General features: G+C 41.5%; 1 protein-coding gene across 1 annotated transcript in view; it reads right to left on the reverse strand.

The window, feature by feature from the left end:
- The window catches only part of gmds (GDP-mannose 4,6-dehydratase), a 138,487-nt gene extending 123,720 nt beyond the window's left edge, over window positions 1-14,767 (reverse strand). Inside the window, exons 1-4 of the mRNA XM_030050330.1 lie at window positions 14,532-14,767; window positions 2,420-2,464; window positions 1,218-1,305; window positions 505-614 (exon numbers count right to left, since the gene is read on the reverse strand). Coding sequence (XP_029906190.1) covers window positions 505-614; window positions 1,218-1,305; window positions 2,420-2,464; window positions 14,532-14,627 — 339 coding nt within the window. The 5' untranslated portion in view covers window positions 14,628-14,767. The remainder of the gene's footprint in view (window positions 1-504; window positions 615-1,217; window positions 1,306-2,419; window positions 2,465-14,531) is intronic.
- Between the last annotated feature and the right edge of the window lie 5,430 nt (window positions 14,768-20,197).

The following is a 20,197-nucleotide window of genomic DNA, read 5'->3' on the forward strand; positions in this document are numbered from 1 at the left end:
AAGTATTTTGTTAAGCGTTTTGCATGTACCATTTTAACTTCAATAAACCATTATCACATTAATTTTGAAACATTAATATTGTCGCTTTAAGCAAATGAGATCAGTGGTAAGGTGACTGGCAGCCTCTACTGGCCTCCACACTGCATTTCAGACTATGTGCCACCAGGTCGGATTTCTCAGGAAATCTGTTGGATTACTTTATGGCAAGAGCAATTGCTTCGCTGCAAAAAATGAGAAACATTTGCACTGTGCAAGTAATAAACAAATTTATTTAATTTCCTCTACTAAGTGCAAAGTTTCGATTTAATGTTATTTTAACCTTGCTGGAATGTATAGTCACTCTTATCAAGGTGTGTTATCCTTCCTCTTGCTTGTCAACATTGTGAGAAAGCCAAAATGCTACAGATATAGCACTTTTAAGTAGCATTCAAAGTGAAGTGAGTCACTGCTGACTGATAGCAGATCCGTTAGGCATGTTAAAGATGTGATCTGGGATGGCACTACCTTGACGTGACTCTGAGCCCCCAGGTTGTAGATCTCCGTAGGCTTGACCTGGTTGATGATCTTCACCAGACATGTGCTGTCGGTCAAGTCGCCATAATGCAGCTTCATGTCTAACAGGGAGGGACACATATGAAAACACTTGTACAAACACACAGATAACACAAAAATCAAGACAATCACCAACTCCTGAATGCATACACACATTTACAGTGCCCAAAAACAATTAGTTTAGACATAATCAGATTTCTTGGCCTTCAAAAACTTTCAAACCTTCACTGAGTCACTCTGTTTCATTTTTAAGTAGACTTATTTTTAGGATGGTTCTAAAGTGGATTTACATTTTAGAAACCAACAAGCCAATAATCTGAGCTGAGGCAATCAAAATTGAGTGTAAAATCATGGTTAAGAGTTAAATTCAATAATGACCACCTTCAATTTTCGAGCCATCACACAAAAATTGTGCCTAACAAATTAAAAATATGGATGATTTTATCCAACAAATTTGTTTTTCTGAATTTAGTGACTTCATATGAATGTGATAAATTCAAACTTAGGAAAATCAAATATACCACCTGCTGGCACTAATCTCTTTTCTCAAGAATTATCATGAAGAAATATAAAAATGGAATGTAAAAAGAAAATATTGAAAATCTGTGTTTGGGTGGGGCGGGTTGAATTAATCATGACACTGGCGGTGCGGAGGGGACACTTACTGCCCTCGGTGTGTGTCTGTGGGTTCTGGTAAAGATGTTCAATGCGGCCCGTGTTGAAGGAGCTGGAACGCCGCAAAATACCATGGACCTGAGAGGAAAAGGAGATGGAAGGAGTAGATAGAGGACGAAAGGACAGGGAGATTTATTCATGTAACCTGTTCTGTACTCTCTGCCCAGTATGTTTTTAATGGTGCCTGTGATCAGTGATTTGGGGCTGCCTGTACTACGTGGCCTGGGGGGGATGTGTGCGGAAGCTCTGCTCAGAGAAGATAACACGGCTTGATCCAGGGGAGTCCATTACTGGGAGGACGCTGTGCCCTGACCTCACTTCCTTTATTCACTGTGGACTTCCTGCCTGCCTGCCTGCGCACACCTCTTTCATGCTCCCCTCCTCCCCATCAGAGTCCCCAAACGTGGAGCGAGCTCTTTTCCTCTCTGCTGTCTCTGTGGCAGGCAGCACATGTTGGGGTTGACCAGGCAGGCTGGTGTGGCCTGGAGGGAAAGGGGGTGGAGAGCCGAGGGGGAGGCTGTGGATACTGCTGCTGCTAAACATCTGAGAGGAAATGAAATCATTCGGCTACTGTCAGGAAAACACAATGAGAGCCAGTGCATGCGTGTGTGTGTGTGTGTGTGTGTACGTGCGTGTCTAGGTGAATATGTATACCCACTTTTCATGGGTGTGAAATCGCCACAGAAGCCTTACGTAGTCTCACCCAGTCAGAAACAGCTTGTAAACCTCTGCGTCCAGAGGCCATGTTGACTTTCTGCGCGCCTGAGCACACATCGCGTAGCAGGTGAAAGCGACTGACCTCACTCGTATGGCCATATAATAACAGCCATTTCCTTGTTAATGGCCTGACCCGAGGGTAAAAGGTCAGGAGTTAACAGGCTCAGTGCAACAAAAAGGGTCTTATCAGGGTGAGGTGTGAGTCACCCCACATGCTGACCTGACTGCTGCGTTACATCACGATCCCCCAGTATAGCCACACTGCTATGACTGGACGGAGCTTATCGAGGGAATGTCGCTCCGTGTGTGTGCATGTGTGTGTCTTGAGTCAGCGTGTGTGTTTGTTGGCGTCACTGAGTGTCTGCATTCATCTATGTGTGTGCGTGTGTGTATCTCCTCTTTTGCGTGTGTGTCTAAGCTTGCAGATGACAGAGCCTTGGTGCGGTAGAGTCTGTGGTCAGGGAGTATCTCTCACCTCGTAGCCTTTCTGCAGCAGGAACTCAGCCAGGTAGGAACCATCCTAAAACCACAAGCAAAAAAAAAAAATCCATCAAAACACAGCCATCAGTATTGCAAAGTGCACGGATAGAAGGGTCAGACATATCGATTAAAGCCAACAAATGACGAATGGTCTGTGCATTTTTTGTGCTGACTGAACCACATTGATACTACTAGCACGTTAAAGCATTCAGTGCCAAAGTTCAACGTGCTTTTGTGCTTATTTTTTTTTTTCTCTCTTTTTCTGGGGTATGTTGGCCTTTATCTGACAGCCAATAGGAGAGATGCAGAAATGAGATGCAGAAAAGTTTGGGAGAGAGCAAAGGTTCAAGGCCAGATTTAAACGCATGAGATTGGGGGTAACTGGTGCTTCCTGCACGTTCGCCTACTCTCACTGGGACGTCCCACTGTTCATTAATTTATCGTTACTCATAGTTTGTCTTACATTGTCTTTAATCTACGCATCAAAAACTGACCTAAAATCTAAAGTGACTGCTGATTGGCTTTCTAGGTAACAACTTGCCACAAACAGGAAAAACAAAGCCTTTACTACTCATTAATCTTGTCAGCTGCTTGAATCAAACCGCTAAACTATTTGTTGTAAGTTCCACATCTGGCAACACCGCAAACCTAATGACGCTCTTAATGGTGCACAATGCCAATGTGAAGCAACAGAGCTGAAGCATTGGAATACAAAATAAGTGTACACATATGCACTTAAAATGTTGTAGTGCTTAATATTCTTGAAATAGTCCTAAATGTGAAGTATTGTTGAAATACGTCTAAATAGTTACATTTTTGTAATTATAATTTCTTTAATCTAACAGTTTTAATTAAGTCTACGAATGTGTTTTTTTCCCTTTATATTGTAAAACTGAATTTTAAACAAATAAATTATTTGCTCATATGCAGTAAGGGCTTGTTTTACAGTGTTAAAGTTAAAGAGCAATAAACACAAAAACATTTTACACTCACAAGTGCAACCAGTATTTCTTTTTGTTGGGAAAACGAATGGTAAAAATTCTACAATGGTCACAAAGATTTAAGCTTTTGCATTACATAATAAGCTTTCATTTGCCATAGTTATAAAAAAAAAAAAACAACAGTGAACTGAATTCACAGTACCAGTATCAGTGCAGGCAATTTTTATCCAGTGGGTAAGGGATATTGGCTGCAATTTAGCTCTCTAAATATTACTTTTTTTAGAGACCACAGCACAAAGAGAACAAAAATGGATGCTTTGCTGTAAAATTCAAAGATCCATAGATGAACATAAAACCAGGATTATAAACACTGATACAATAATTGCCAGACAATACAAAAACTTGTCAAAATATCATAAAATATCATACTAAATAGGCAGAAACACCATAAAATGTGATTTCCTAGATAATGCAATAGCATTATATCATTATATTACCTGGCAATTATTACTTCATAAAAGGTTCAAATCTATATTCATATCAAATGATGTAATAATTATATTGCCTAATGTCATATCTCATGTACGAGGATTGTAACAGCCCATTTTACAACATTATAAGTCAGAATTATTACTGCATTATCAGTTAAAATCATGTTATAGACCTTATGAAGTTATAGTTTCTGGTTAATGTAATAATAATCAGAAGCTAAATGTCTGTGCTCCTGATTTTACCTTAACTCTACAATGTTCTTATCTTGTTTTTCATTGCTTTGCCTTCTTATTTTTCACTCTTTATTACACTTTTATTCTCATATTCCCATTCAATTTGTTGTGAAGCTGCACCTACAGTCTATAAATACAGGTAATTATAAAAATGACTGCAATAACAGGTGTCACATTTCTGCTGTCACATCTTACAACAATATTTGTAACACATTTGGATAACTTATATAACTGTTTGGTAATTAAGCAGGAAAGACACTTTTTTTTTCATTTGCCCTAGCAAAGTCAGCTCAATATGCCGCCACTGTAGACAAATCATTAAGAGACAAAACATTACAAAACATGATAAAACAACTCCTGCTAATCCCCCTCTGGATGAAGAAGTACTAAATGATGAATCTGGCTGGTGTAGCATTTGATTATAGAGCAAACCTCTGCACTCTTGGCCCTGCATGGCATATAAATGCACATGACTGATCCGAAACAACCCAAAAGCCATAAGTGTGTTTCCTATCAAGTCCATCTTTTTAAGCTAACCAAGCTCAGCAGAATTGCACGTGGATTGTGATGTTAGTCAAAGTTTAGTCTGTTGCTGCGAGACCACTGAAAATGTATTTGAACGAACGCAGCACCCCTGGAACCATATAGCTGAGTACTGAGCATTGGGATCATTAAGTGTAACATCCACACTGTTAACATGAGTCAGGAGCTTTGGGCAGAAGTTGGACCAGTGTGTGTGCGTGTGTGTGTGTGTATGTGTGTGTGTGTGTGTGTGTGTGTGGTTGAGAGCCCTGTCAATAAGGTCTTGTTCCCCTCACCCATGTTACTCCTCATCTTTTTTCCCTGCTCAGACTTTCCGACCGCACATTCTGGAACACTCTGGAACATTCCGAGCTAGTCATGGCATTCATCCCTCCATCCCCCTCACATATGTGCATGCTCACACACGCACACACAACCACACACACGCACACGTATACACATACATAATACACTCAGTACGCTCAGACTGCCAGCATGCCAGCCCGATACTTCCTTTCCAGGTCTGGGGGTGACGGCCAAGGTGGAGGGCAGGGAACAGAGGACGAAGGGTATAGGGGGGGGACGGAGGCTGGAGGACACCCAGGAATCTACAGTCACTGCCACGGATGGTCATGTTTGAGGCTAAGCTCTGGTCCTGGGAAGACGGGGGCACAGTTAGGCCTACTCTGCCATGGAGTAGAGATGACATACTGGCCCTTAGCAGATTCACACTTTGATACGCTGGAGAAAAATGAGCTGGACACTGAACAGCTGAGAGAGGCAGGTATGATGAGCATGATTTCCTAACAGAAAAATGCAAGCTTTGAAACGTTCTCTCAGTTCAGTTTGATATGAAAATGAGCTGATCACTGAGCTTCAGTGTGGGTATGTAAACTATGTTTAGCCTGTAAAAAAACAAACAAAAAAAAAAACAAAAAACGATCATTTAGGGTTCACAGTCAGTCTTAAAACATCATTTTTTTTCAAGTGAGCATTTTTGCCAAAGGACTTAGGCAATTTCACTTGTTTCCAATGCAGCTTAACTTGTTATGGGGATTTTCAAGCAAAGAGTCAGTATCTTGAAACAGGGTGGAAGAGCAGATCTCTCCACTCGTATCATGGAAATGACAAAGGAATGTCAGCACCACATTGGCAGATTTTTTTTGTTTTACTTGTTTTACCAAAAGATGACTTTTTTTCTTGCAAAACATCTACAGCAGGTTGAGCATTCTGGTGGCCGGGTGGCACTGAAGGCTGACCTGTTCCTGCCTAACCTGAGGGGAGATGGGCAAAGGCACTGGCAACCCCTTGCCCGTCCCCACGGCGTTCAAAGCTCCGGCCAGTGTCATGTTTTCCTGCCCCTGTGCCAGGGTCAAAGCGTTCCACGCCAGACCAGCATGGAAAACAAGCCTGAAGAGCTGCTGCTCTGTTTAAAAACAAGAGGCTCCTTTGAGGGCGTATTAGCCCATAAACCCTGGCCTCACCTCGCTGTTTCCTGTTATGGGGAGCTGGACACGGAGGGGGGCAGGGGGCAACGGTGAGGCACACACAAAAACACACACACACACACACACACACAAATGCACACTCACCTGCTAGTTCAGTGCCATACACAAAACTCCCAAGAGACTTACTTTGGCCCTAAACACAATATGATCGCTCTACTCTTCAACTAGACCAAACACAAATATCAATATCAGGGTGATAAATGTAAATGAAAGCATAAAACGGGAGTTAAAGTGTCTGTCACACCTGCATCTGATACTAAGAGAGACAAACATCCCAGCTGATAGTGACTGGGGCTCTTGAGGATTTCCTAAACAGTAGGACGCAGTAGGACAAGCCTGTCTGCAGGGGGAGCAAGAGTTGTGCATTCGGAAACTGCTCAGGTACAGGTGTGCAAACCCTGATACCACAAAATAAAAACAAGATGTGTGTAAGTCTCTGTGTGTGTAAACTCATAATTGAAAATATTCAGATGTAATAATATACAGAGCAGGTGTAACAGTAGCTTTAGGAGGAAATACACTGTGGATACAGGAGAATAAAGGAGAGTCGAGGATGGATAGATGACAAAGAAAGAGAAAGAGATGGAGATGGTGGAGAGACAGAGAAAAAAGAGAGGAAGGGCTGATGTTAGAGTCGACTAAATCAGTCCATGTGTTTGAAGTATGTTAACAATGTTAGCTCATCAGGATTGCCCCCCGAGTGCTATCATTAGCTCCAATCACCATTCCCGTCATCATCATTATCACATCATCACTGGGTGGTTTCATTAAAAGACTGGATAATCATATCAGGAGGTGGCTGTGTATGTGTGTGTGTAGGCACATGCGTGTCACAGTAAAGCAACCCATACCTCAATCTCGCAACCCTCCAACTCAACAGCATTCCTCTAGTGCTGCCCTGCTGTTACAGTGTGGTTGAATAGCACATTAGCGTGACACACCAGCAGTTATTATGTTGAATTTGTCCCAAACACTGTCATCCTTCAAGGCAGAGGGAACAAGGGAACATAAAGGGATATGTGATGCATTTGGACAAACGCCCTGACTGTTAGTTTGGTACCCCCTGCTGGTGGAAGACTGAATCAACATGGCCTTGACTCCACTTGGTAACCTTTTGCGCCCTCATTAGGGTCAGACAACCTTACAAGAAGGAGAAGTCCTAATAAAATGTAGCCTGTGTGCCTGTATGCATTCCTGCATGTGTACCTATGTAAGCAAATGGAGTCCGGGGCTGTGTGTGCTTACAGAATTTGTTTATTTGCCATTGTGTAAAAGCTACAAATGAATCACTTTAATGTGCTTTCTTTAGACCACAGCCAGAGTTTGCCAAGCACACCACTGGCCCGCAATTAGGCCTGATATGGCTTGATGCCGCTGCAATCAGAGACCGCAGTACACACATGCGCTGCAAAAACTAGGAACGTTTGGTGTGCTGAATAACGAGGAGTCCAAATATCTTCCCCTACTTTAAGTTAACTCAAGCGTGTCACCTTAACAAATGAGTGAATGTGTGCAGAGCTCCACCGGTATCAATGTGCTTCTGTAATCAGGAGCTCTGAAGAGCCTCCAGCTACACTCAGGAAACACACATTTTTTTGGACTTCTCACAGCAGGAACTCAGACAGCATACACACTTTGACACACCTACTATTGCAACAAACACACCTAAGCTAAGTTAGCCACCATTGTTGGGTTCATATGCCGGATCTTAGAACAGGATGATTTCTATGAGACCGGCTTAACCATGTGACCAAGCAGACGCAACCGTATTCTTAAGGGTCTGGTATTGACCTTGTGATACAATATTACGCATCATGATGCATCACAATACAATCTGCGTCAGGAGACACTGCAACACCCTACAGAGCTGACTGAAAATCTATAAATAGAGCTTAAAATCCAACCTACTGCCTCATATCTGGTCAGACTAATAAGATATACAATATATAATACGGTACATTGGGTGACAAACAGACTCAAAACAACAAAATTCAAAAATATCACTCCAATTTATTAAAACAGAATTAGGCAATAAACTTACTTAACACAATGTACTAAAATGCAGATGCCATCAATTCATATGAAAATGAAGTGCATTAATGATACAAATCTGTACAAAGGGTTTTGAGAATTGGCGTAGTGCTGTGAAAAATAATATTGTAATTCTCAGCTGCATCGATTTTTTTGTGCAGCTGCAGTACTGTTCTAGTCCCAGGCCGTCCAATCAGCTTTTGTGATATTGCTTAAATGTAGAAACAACTTCAGAAACTCATCTGCAGCTGGAAACCCATGAACCAAGATGAATGAGGTCCCGGCAACAAATTCTGTGACACTGAGAAAAGTATTTGGCATATTTCAGGACACTGCCGAAAAAAAAAAAAAAAGCTGTCTAAGGCCAAAGCATTTGAAGTTCAGCTGTTAACAAACCTATCTAGCTAACCTTCTTGGAAATAACAAGAGCTTAAGTTACATCTCTAGACGTTTACATAAAAAAAACAAGTATTCTGTCTAACTAAATATTACCAGACTTCAAACTTCATTCGGAGAATGAATCAGCCTTGGAGGAGCCATCAGAGTCATCAGCAGCCATTATGAGCGACTGAGGAGATGTGTGCACGGATTCTTAGCTTTATGATTATTATTGCTGGCACTCGGACAGACCCTATCCTGTGTGACTATTAGTGGAATCAGTGGAAGGAGGCGGAGAGGGTCTGAGAGAAGTGTATCAAATGCCAACAAAGGATCAAGGAAAGGGGCTCGTAGGACGAACATCAAACAGCTTGAGGGGGGTGTATCACAACATAGTGTTGTTTTCCTAGCCAGACAAGTCGAAGAAAGAAGTGAGAAGCTCAAAGCCAAAGAAAAGTTTTACTGTCGAGCGGAGAGGCTGAACCTGTCCTTCTCATAACCCCGGATCGTAAAACAGTGGTATCAGCCAGAGCCCCTGCCCAGCTCGGCCTTGGCACTCAGGTGGTCTCCCATAACTCACACCCTCTGACCCCAATACCTCATCCAATGACAGCAGTCAAATATTCAGACTAAGCAGCGTGCTGCCAGGCAATTTATGATCAGTAGTTAGGCTGGCGATTTATGGCATCATCACAACCCCGTGGCCCGGCTAGTGTTGGGGAGCCATCCCTGTTACTGAGATGGTCTAACCAGATGCCTGCCTCCTGTATGGGGCTTCTGCATCAGTACAGGGGCTCTCAGTGTTCTACAATTCCTTCAGGGGCGAGATATATCGCCATGACCAGCAGAATAAAAATGAAATAACACTGTTATTCTTTGTTTTCTGTTAGAGAGGGGAAAGGAGAAGGAGCTTTGGGAGAGTGCTGCTTGACGAAGGAATGCGAAATGTTGAAAATGACTTTCCAAGACCTGGGATAGTTGACTCTCCAGGGACACATTCTGGGAATGGTCAACTGACAACTTCTCCCTCATACCGGAAAACATTCCCCAAGCCTCTGCTTATTCCCTACATCTCTGATGCAAATCATCTCCCAAAGACACCCTATACTCTCCTGCATGTGCATACCACTACACAGGCAACACACATATACACACACACGCTCAGGGTGTCACAAGACCTGATACAAATCGATGCAAAATTGTGAAAAATGGCACCAACACTCAACAATGCTTTTAGTATTGGTTGTATCAAACCAACTTGATACCTCACTCTGTAATGCGTACTTATTCTAATATTGCCTTAGCCTGTAGTTTTAATACTAGAAACACTGCAGTCATGTTTGTAGGACTGTAAATCAAAAAGCACATAATCACACCATTGTGTTACAGCGGGACACTTCATATAGTTTCTGATTTGAAATGAGTGTTTTGTTGAGCTGCGTTGCTTTTTACTGGCTAACAGCTACAGGCCAATGTTGCATTTGTAATTGACTGTTCTTACTGTCTATTTGCACATACACGCTTATGTACTTCAAATACTTTGAAACTTGCTGATGGTTACACAAAGTGTGTAAATAAAGGAGTGCGTTCTGTTTTTGCAGCACCGAATCAGGTATCAACAAGCCAAGGGTGATTAAGGGCTCTAAATAAATATGAACTTGAGCGTCATAAAATTTCACTGGTATCTATGTCAACTCTGAAAGTGCTGGTATAATGACATCCCTAACACACACACACACTCTCTCTCTCTCTCTCTCTCTCACACACACACACATTTGCATACCCCCACACAGTCAGTGATGACAGCAGCTTGTCCTGGTTGTGCCATGCTATGACTGCCCTTTCCACAGGACTTAGAAATAATGTAAATGTGCAGCCCTTTCCTTCATAACATCACTATGAAGAAATGTCATGTTTTCTAATTATCAACCTGTACAAAAGCACTTACTTAGCAACCACAGCCATAGAGCAGGATTACATAATAATATGGCTGCCACTGAAAACTGCAACGATCAAACTGTTCATATTTGGCTCCACATACAGATATGCACACGTATAGGTACATGCGCTCCTGCTAGCAATGGGTGATCAGTTCATATAACAACATTGTGATATGAGACTAGATATTATCTGAGATTTGGAATATCATAATTGCATGACACGGCATTGGTGTTTTTTCCTGATTTTAAAGGCTGCATTTCAATAAACGGATGCAATTACTGAAATTATTACACTGTTGTAGTTGTTCTATCATTTGCATCTACTTTCATGGTCATCACATCACCATTACTAGTGACTGCTTATCAAAAATCTCTTGTGTGTGAATATCTTAAGAAAGCATCAATAGTCACCCCCACAATATTGTCACAATATCGATATTGAGGTTTTTGGTCACAGTCATGATATCTGGTGTGTCCATATCACTCAGCTCTACCTTGTAGACACACTCACATGCATGTATACATGTATGCATGCATACACACACACACACACACACTCACACAAAACCAGAGAGTGAAAGTGATGGAGGTAATAGTTATTCACTGAATGTTTGCAACCTGCCACATCAATTATTAGGTTCCTTGTTCGCCTTGTTTGCCATGTTCCTTCTCGTTTGGTCATAGCCACTTCCATTTAACGCATATTTGAGTATATTGGTATGGAACAAATACGACTGCCAGTATGATTTATTTTTCCTTGCAGGGAAGCTGGATGGGTTTGTTAAATATGTTACCACTTATCAAATAAATGCTTTGAAATAAGCAGTCATTTATAAAATCATCACTAAGTGTCACTGTCACACTGAGCCTGTTAGTTAGCTGTCACCACAGCAGGTTAGCTGTCACTTCAAGAGCATTTGAGTGGGAGAAGCAATGGGTGACATCTTGAGGTGTGTGTCGGCAGCAGAGTGAGTGATGTAAAAGCAGGGTGGATAATGGATAACAGCAAGAAGTATAAACATGGGTTTGTTCACTGCAATAAGCAGAGCAGCCAAGAAGAAGGATTGAACACACACACACAGGCACACACACACACACACACACACACACACACACACACACACACACACACACACACACACGCACACACACACACACACACACAACCTCTCTCTAAACATCATCTCACCATTTAGTCCATGGGCCAGACCAGATTCCAGTTCCACTCAAGGTGACAAAATTTACTCTATAATTTTTGATATTTCGGTATGATAAGCATTCCTGAGTGGCAGCTTTGTCACAGTAATCAGCTCAGGAAGTTAACCATTCCATATGGCAAATTGCATTTTAACACTGGTCCATATACTGGTGTGGTCAGGACATTTATCAGTGTTTCACTATTGTGTTCAGCATCACATTAAAAGTTACCTTATTCACTTTCATTCAAGCCCAGTTGTACATCTTTCTTACAAATACAGGTGTCACTTCAGCTCTTCAAACTATCAATGACACACGTTTTCCCACAATTTTCATGGCACTAAACTTGTTCTGGCCCTACAACATCTAGGAACAAAAGAGACACAATATTCAAAAAGTGGATTTTTGTGACTGAAGTGTAAACACTAGTAGACTTTTATGATTTTTTTTTTTTTTTTTTTGCACTGAACAACACCTTTATCAGTTAAGCAAAGGTAAATATTAAGTAAATATTTTACATAATGTGTTGCAATACATATGGAAATTACCGAGAACAAAACATAATAAATAAGCACAGTTAAAATAAACATATACTTAAACAAATAAATAAATAAATAAAGCAAAATATATACATCTATAAACATATACTGATATATTGTGTATCTATGTTAAGGCATGAATTCGCGTACTTATACTAAAAGATTTTCAGCTCACATTTACATTTGCAGCGTACAAAGCATTGCAAACCAAATTTCTTGCAGCTGCAATTTCTCTGACAGCCTATTTTTTAATTTGCGACTAATAAGTTAGATAGATTGATTACTATTTAAACAGGTTGTCTCACTGAGATCAATTTCTCTCTTCTAGGAGAAACCTGAATACATAAACATATTTACAAATGCAGAAGTTAACCATCACAGTCAAATGTTACCATGCAGCAATCATACACCAAACAGACAGTATCGAAGGTAACAATTACAAGCAGTGACAAAAAAATTTAAAATATTTCATAGGAAGGAGTTCCAAATTAATTAAAAGCCGGTTTGCCCAACTGGGACAGAAACATCTTTCATGAAGAGTGCTGCAGAGCTAAAAGCCCAGGCCTAAGTTGACAACCTGAGATTTGATTTTACCGTCTCTCACAATGCAGAGCTGGTTTAGGGAAGTTGAGGGAACTCTCTCAAGCTCTGTCACTGCTTTGAATCACACCAAATGACCTCATGTTTGACACCTAAAACCAAGGGAAACACCAAGGTTGCCCTTCCATGGGAGAGACTAAACTGACATTATGGATGTGCAAGTCACAGGAAGCCCCGCTCCTACTCTGCCTCTGCTTGGTCAACCCTAAACCTCACCCAGCCCAACCCTAACCTTAACTGAAGGCAACAATTACTTGCCAGTCAGAGGCAGTTAGGGCGGGGTATGCACATTTCTCATCCTTTCATTCACACTGTCTGGAAAAGTGAAACTATCCTCACTCTGAGCTCTGACACACAGCAAACAAGTTGGACAGGTGTGACTACATTCAAACAGCACACACACTTCCCTTCCCATTGTGAAGAAATCAATTTCACATTTCCTGAATCCTTAGACCCCACATGAGTATTCCAGACTTTGGGCTTGGCGTCTCGGATGATCCCGGATACCACAGGGCTAAAACCAGTTTCGGCGAAACTTGTGGGACCATGTGTGTCACTGGCGGTTTGAGGAGCTCAAGCAGCACCTGTGTTTGTGGGGAAGATTCACAACTGGGCTTGGATTAAAGCTAAGAAGCTGCTCCTTTAAAGTGATCCCTAACACAATCCTATAAAACATTGATATATGTCCTGACCATGAGCCTAAACCAGGATATGCAGTGTCTAAAATGTGATTTACTGTAGGAAGTGGTCAAATGAGCTTTTTACTGTGACAAAGCGGCCACCAAAATATCATCTACACACATGCATCTTTTCAAAAATTATACTTTGAGTGGGACCGACACGTAAAATATTATTACTCCACTACAGGTATACATACAGTACACTTAACCTCTGTCATACAGACAGCTATAACTAAGTTATTACCGATATGAATACAAATGGAATAATAATGCCTGCTGTGGCAATATGTGTAATCCATACAAATCTGTCGCAATGGCCTTAGTGTTGTTGTTCAGCAACTAAACAAGGAAATTATTTTAGGAGAGCCAAGCCTGATAAATGGCAACCTACAGACCTGTGTGTAGCCTGACTTCTTTGTAAAATGAATGGATCAGAAATCAGAAACAAGCCTGTTCAGAGAGAAGCATCTAAGTGGGCTACTTTTTTTTTTTTTTTTTTTTTTTTTTTGTTATTGGCACAACAATTATGCAGGCCTCAGAGCTTCAACACATTTGGAAACTGGTTCCCACACACCACAAGGCCTAAAACAGGACAGAAACCACGTCAAGCAACCGCTGGTTTCCTATGAGACCGTGTGCAGGTGTGGTGGCACTAACTCCAGCTTTGCTCATACCTTACCTGTCCTGGTTAGGATGTAAGTTATGTTTCAGGTGGAGATAGAAGTATCAACCTTGTTTTAGCTGTAGCTTCAAAACACCTGGACAAACACTGGTAACATTAGTAATACGACACTGTTTATTTAAATGTGATGTTTTCCAGCTAGAGGTGGTGGACGCTTCCTTGTTGTGTGGGCGCACCGCTGCTAAAGGACTAGAGCAAACACTGAGGTAAGAGCTGAGCCTGAACTGTCAGCATCACATGGGAAGTTTACTGTCTCGTTTGTCCTTTTTATAAATGAGAAGCAGGCTGACAAAGAGAGACAAGGCGCAAAAGGCAACGAACATTTCCGTGCAGCAGGTCATTCATAAGGGCTGAGCTACAGTACCTGTCCGGTGATGCCCGTGATGACAGCCACCTTCCTCGGCTTACTCTGCTCCCCGTTCAGCCCGGAGCAGGCAGACGGCTCGGCGCACTGGGCCATGTCTCAGCGAGTGGATGTATGCTGCACACCGAGCGATATGCCGAGGATAAGCACCTGTGTTTGAGCCGGTGTCTGGCCAACGAGCTGGAGCATCCGTAAACCAAACTACACCAACAGGTGACGTACCAGGAAGCCGCCGAGAAACAGCCAATGGAAAGAGGGCAGGTATGAGGAGCAGAGGAAACTTCACGAGAGCGGCGCTTTCTCCACGGCGGCTGTAGCTCCATTTTACACAGCGCCAGCCACAGGAGTCAGAGAGAAATGCAGCTTCCTTTTTTTTTTTTTTTTTTGTTTTAAAAGCTCTGGTTTTGTTTGCTCGTTTGATTTTTTTGGATTGGAAGCCAAACAATGTCTCTGCAGATGAGACTTTGGTGGGATATGAGATTAAAATCCCTACCCCATCAGTCGCCCCCTTTAGTTATAAATCTATTTTTGGAATTGTGAAGTGATAGGACTCACTGGTGGTGGCAATGGCACTATTCCTCTGTTTATTCCTTAGAGTCCAAAGTTGCTAAAAAAAATATAAGCCACAACACACAATGTCCTGTGCAGCAGAGGGTTTTTGGTGATTTGAATCATTCTCTTATATTATATCTTATATTATAATAGAGAGTAGCAAAACTGATATTTATTTGCAATGTATAAAAATGTGGTGGAATTTTTGAAAATGATTAGAGCACAATACAGACCATCGCTGAGGTTAAAGCAAGCCTAAAACACTTTTTTTTTTTGTTTTAATGAGTAGGCCACAGGTTGTCCCATGTAATTCTGATGACTTCCAAAATGCAAGTCTACACAGGCAAACCTGGCTTTTACATGAGATATGCAGGTATTTTTTCCATGAAATGCACAAGCAGGCCAGAGATGGTGATGAAGGAGGTGACGCTCACTCTGGCTGTGTACATAAGTATGAATTTACATGTTAAATTTGGATCGTATAACATTTACAACAAAAGATGTGTCTTATTGAAAGTGGTATAAATCTTGGTGGTGGTGCCGTTAGCTCTCCGCCTACTAAAGTGTTACGAGATATGAGAATGAGCCATCATTTCCTTGGAAAACTCTTGTGTAAATGTGGGACATTAAACATCCTGGTCCTGTATCAGACAGTGTCCTGTTTGCACATTTGCACCATGTTTAAAGACTAAACATACTGACCGCCCCAGTTTCTCAGCATTATTTTTATTATAGTTAGTTTCCTTGCAAGAACAATGAGCTCATACACCTTGCACTCCAAGTGAAAACTGTTCAGTTTATTAAAGCGTTTGCCTGTCGGTAGGCCAAAATGAATACAGTTTCAAGAGCAGAACTTGATATATTGTCCCTGAGAAGGAGCTCAGTTCAAATGAATGACCGTATCACACAACACAGTATCTTAACGGGAGCAATCAAACACTCAGACCAGCTCCTAATCCCTTATTGTTCTAGTACATTTGACCGGGTATGAAAACATCTGCTCCAGCAGTGAGTGTCAGTAGCATTATGAAAGCGCTTTCTCACTGCTTGACTTCCCAGAGTGCACAGCATGATGAAAGGTATGATTCCATTACCAACTAATGTAAACATCAGTTTATTGGCCTTCCAAATAAAAAAAACAACTGCCTGGGGTCCTGAGAACCGCAGCGGTCTGGTCATCCACCCTGCCTGATCAAAAGAGAACAACACACAGCTCTGTTACACCGCTTGGGGCTTTTTACTTCTTTGCTCTTGTTCTGCCTGCAGGTGTCTCGCTGTGTGTTTCTGGGTATTTGAGTCTCACTGTGTGTCTACTGCTGTGCGGAGAACTTTAACCTTCACACATTCAATGCATGTGTGTGTATGAGAGTGAGAAAGAGCGAGGGAGGAAGGCAGAGCAAAGAAAGAGAGGGCTGGTGTCAAGGAGAGAGATGGTAATGGTGTAGGATGATAACAATGGTGCTTTTCAGGTCAGCAGTGTCCTTTAAGGTTATAGATGGAAGATGACACCTACCAGGAATTACGGAGAACCCACCACACCCAGTCCAGTATGCATTACATATATAGCTTTCTGCTACGGACTCCTACATCCTGCTTTGACGTCTGGGTGTGGCCTCTCCCTCCAGGTGTGCGACTCTGTATCTCACCCTTTCACCTCCCTGGAGGGCAGCAAAAAGGTGATTTTCCTTCATTCATCATTAATACAGTTCTATTAAAAGCGCAAAATAAATATGATTTTTGCATCGGTATCCAGGCTATTTAAGGTAAAATAAACTGACCAATTAGTAACAGAGCCTCTTCAACTCTGCTGGTCCCATCGGAGGACCGCACAGCCAAGGTTTGCTCAAATCCACAACTTAATTTTAAGCTCTAGTGCAGATCCAAAGGTTTCCAAAGATATAAAATATGGCTTGCTGAATCACAGAGAAATGTGTATAAAATGATGCACAAGACATCTAGATATGTTCTACTTGATGTGATGGTGCTGCCATAAAACAATGGCATCTTGGGTTTGATTATTCCACTCAATATGAGGGTGATGTAGGCGTAACCAGCAGGAACAGTATACAGTATTTGACACTGGTGTACAATATGGAGAAAAGAATTAAGGGAAAGTTAAGGGAAAATCTGAGTTCAAGGGGTAAAAACAGCTGGTATTTTGTATTTCGGTTACAGCTAGATGAAATCAGGTGGAAAAATTACAATGCTGTGATGCGTCAAGAGTCTTATCACAGATTCCTAGCCATTCCTATTTTGGTCTCTGTGTCCTGAGACAATCCTTAGCTCTGTTTGTTGTCTTAAGATTTAGCAAACCCAGCTGCTTTTCATTCTCTTCTGATCCCCGATGACAGCATGTGTATGTGGGGTACAAGTATTTGTATGCGTGTGTGTGTGTGTTTTCATTCCTTTTCTCTTGGTCTCAAATTGAGTTTCTCACAATTCTACTGTGGGCTTATGACCAGAACAAGAGACTTACACAGTTACACCAAGTAACAGCAAGCCCATCCAGGCACACAAAGCTTGGCTACACCAACGTGTGATGAAACCGATATTCGCCAGGTCCTACAAGGAAAACGGCTGCTCATGTGCATGGAAATCTGCTCTTACCTCTCTACACACCACCACATTCCTGCTTTAACTGTAGAACAAGACTTGGTCTCCATGAGAGCCTCTTCATGTTACACACACACACACACACACACACACACACACACACATACACACAATTCATCCACTGTGTGCTGATGAGTGCAGATACCCATAATTCTCAACTGTGTTTATATGCTTGTTATATTGATGTTGCATTGTAGTTTAAGGGTTGTTAAAGGGCCTTAAATGTTTAAGGAAATTTCCTTGCAGTCGAGACTTTCCATTCATATAAGATACTTTTGTGAGATTTGATAACCGCTTTGCTTTCCAGCTCACATTGTTGTGTGTTTTTTTCTTTACAAATTCGACAACAAAGTCCCACATTTCTCATTTCTAGATGAAGAAAATAACATGAAAAGCTATTGATAATGCTGAACAATACTTCTTTACATGCCACACCCAGAGAAACAGTGAGTAAAAACCAACAAACTATCAATAGTAATAAAAGAAATCCATTTTTTATGGCAGAATACGCCACTTCTCTCTCTGATATCTTTTACTGTATTTTGTATTCTGCTACACTTACAAAGTGCTATACGCTTCTCTATACTTACATTAATCCATTTATTATTCATATTACTTCAACCATAACTACCATTATTCTACTTTTTCATTTCATTTTATTGAACCCTTTTATCATCATTATAAATATCATATTTATTGATTACTACCAAAGTTTTGCCAGTATATTCAGAATTATATTTCATGCCAGTAAAGCTTATTGAATTGAACTGAACTGAACTGAACTGAACTGAACTGAACTGAACTGAACTGAACTGAAATTGTAAAATAACAGAATACAGAACATTAAACAAAACAGAGGGCATGTTTTTTTTACTGGCTCGCTGATGTGTGGATTTCTTTAGTATTGGCTTCTACCTCTACATTCACACTCTGTACCAGATCCCATTGCATCCAGGTAGGCTCAGCTCAGGTCATGCTGGACAGCTGTGCAGACAGATATAACTCTGACAGCGGAGCAGAGTGGAACCCCGTCACCGACCCACACACTAACCACATCCCCTGGGTGCTGATATCATGCTGTTGATTGGCAGGTCCAGGGCTGAGTCCTGTCTCTCGGCGTTTCCCATGGCTCTTTAGCACTGACCTCAGCACATGGGTGTCTGTTTTTTATTTGCCCCAGCCGCTCGTCCAGGTGGTAGAAGTATGGAGGAGGTTCGCCCACAGACTAGAATCAGTCTTTAAAATGCTCTCTAGGGACACTTTTAACTGTAATTTCAAGTTGACTGTCAGTCAAGTCATGGCATGTCCATGGATGTCATATAAATCCACATCAATTTCCAGTTATGAGCAATTCACGGTTTCCTTGAACTCTCAGAGTACTCCTGTGTGTGTGTGTGTGTGCCTACAAAGTGACAAGGCATATGACGGAAAAGAGCCGAGAAAAGGAGAATCTAATCTATTTCCTTTATCTGCCTCCGTTCTATAACATCTGTCTTAAACAAATATATTAGCGCTCAGTCTGTTCTGTGCTCAGTGGTGAGAACCATTGTGCAGCATTTTCTATGCTGCTTATCCCATTACGGGTGAATAGAAAGCATGTGTCTCAGTGTGTATTTTACAGGAACTCTATTTAGACAGTAATAAACAGATCATGAAGATTTCATTAAGATGAGTTAGTGAAATTGTTTATGTTGACTAATTAAATTTGGATGGAGTTAGATTTCCTCTCCCCATTCCCATAGCCTCTCCCTTGCATATAAGGTTTGATTTTCACTGATATGGAAAACTCAGTTTGTGACACCAATAGGATATTGTCATGGCTGTAAAAATGTATTAAAAAAAAAAAAGGTTACTTGATTTTTCCGCTGTAGATAGAAAGTCTAAGTGTCTTAGAGACAGTGTAAATCCAGCGTTGCACTCCATTATCTGGCATGTTTTTATGTAAAACACTATTACGTCGTTCTCAGCTCATACATCCAACAGGATTCACCGAGCTCCCCCACATTTTGGAACTGTCCACCGCCTCAACATATCAACTGATGAAACACTCTCAGTTTTCTCTCCAAAAACGTTCACTTTGACCCAACACACCAGTTCTCCACACACAGTCTCTCTCTCCCTCCCGCTCTCTCTTCCAAACAGCCAAAAAGCCTCTCGCCATGCAAAGGGAGGGGTTTGTTTTTACAGGTGAATGAAGCTGAATGGAATACACTGGGATCTCAGTTACTAAATGAGGTTTGGATCCTGGTGTTTGTTATCTGGCGGCGTGATGATGCCTCCAGGTGCTTTGCTACTCTCCAATCACATTGATGAGACTGGCCATGCAAACAGGACAGAACTGGCTGCCTCATCTCAATGCATCACATGGGTCTGAGGGAGGAGGGCACACATTGTGCAAAGATGTACTTAGAACTAAATAAATTATTTAAAATTTTAGTCCAAGCCGTCTACAATTTGCCGTGCGTGCAACACTGCTCTCTAGTGGTCTACTGAACAATTTC

The sequence above is a fragment of the Myripristis murdjan genome, chromosome 4 (genome assembly GCF_902150065.1).
Source record: "Myripristis murdjan chromosome 4, fMyrMur1.1, whole genome shotgun sequence".
NCBI lineage: Eukaryota > Metazoa > Chordata > Actinopteri > Holocentriformes > Holocentridae > Myripristis > Myripristis murdjan.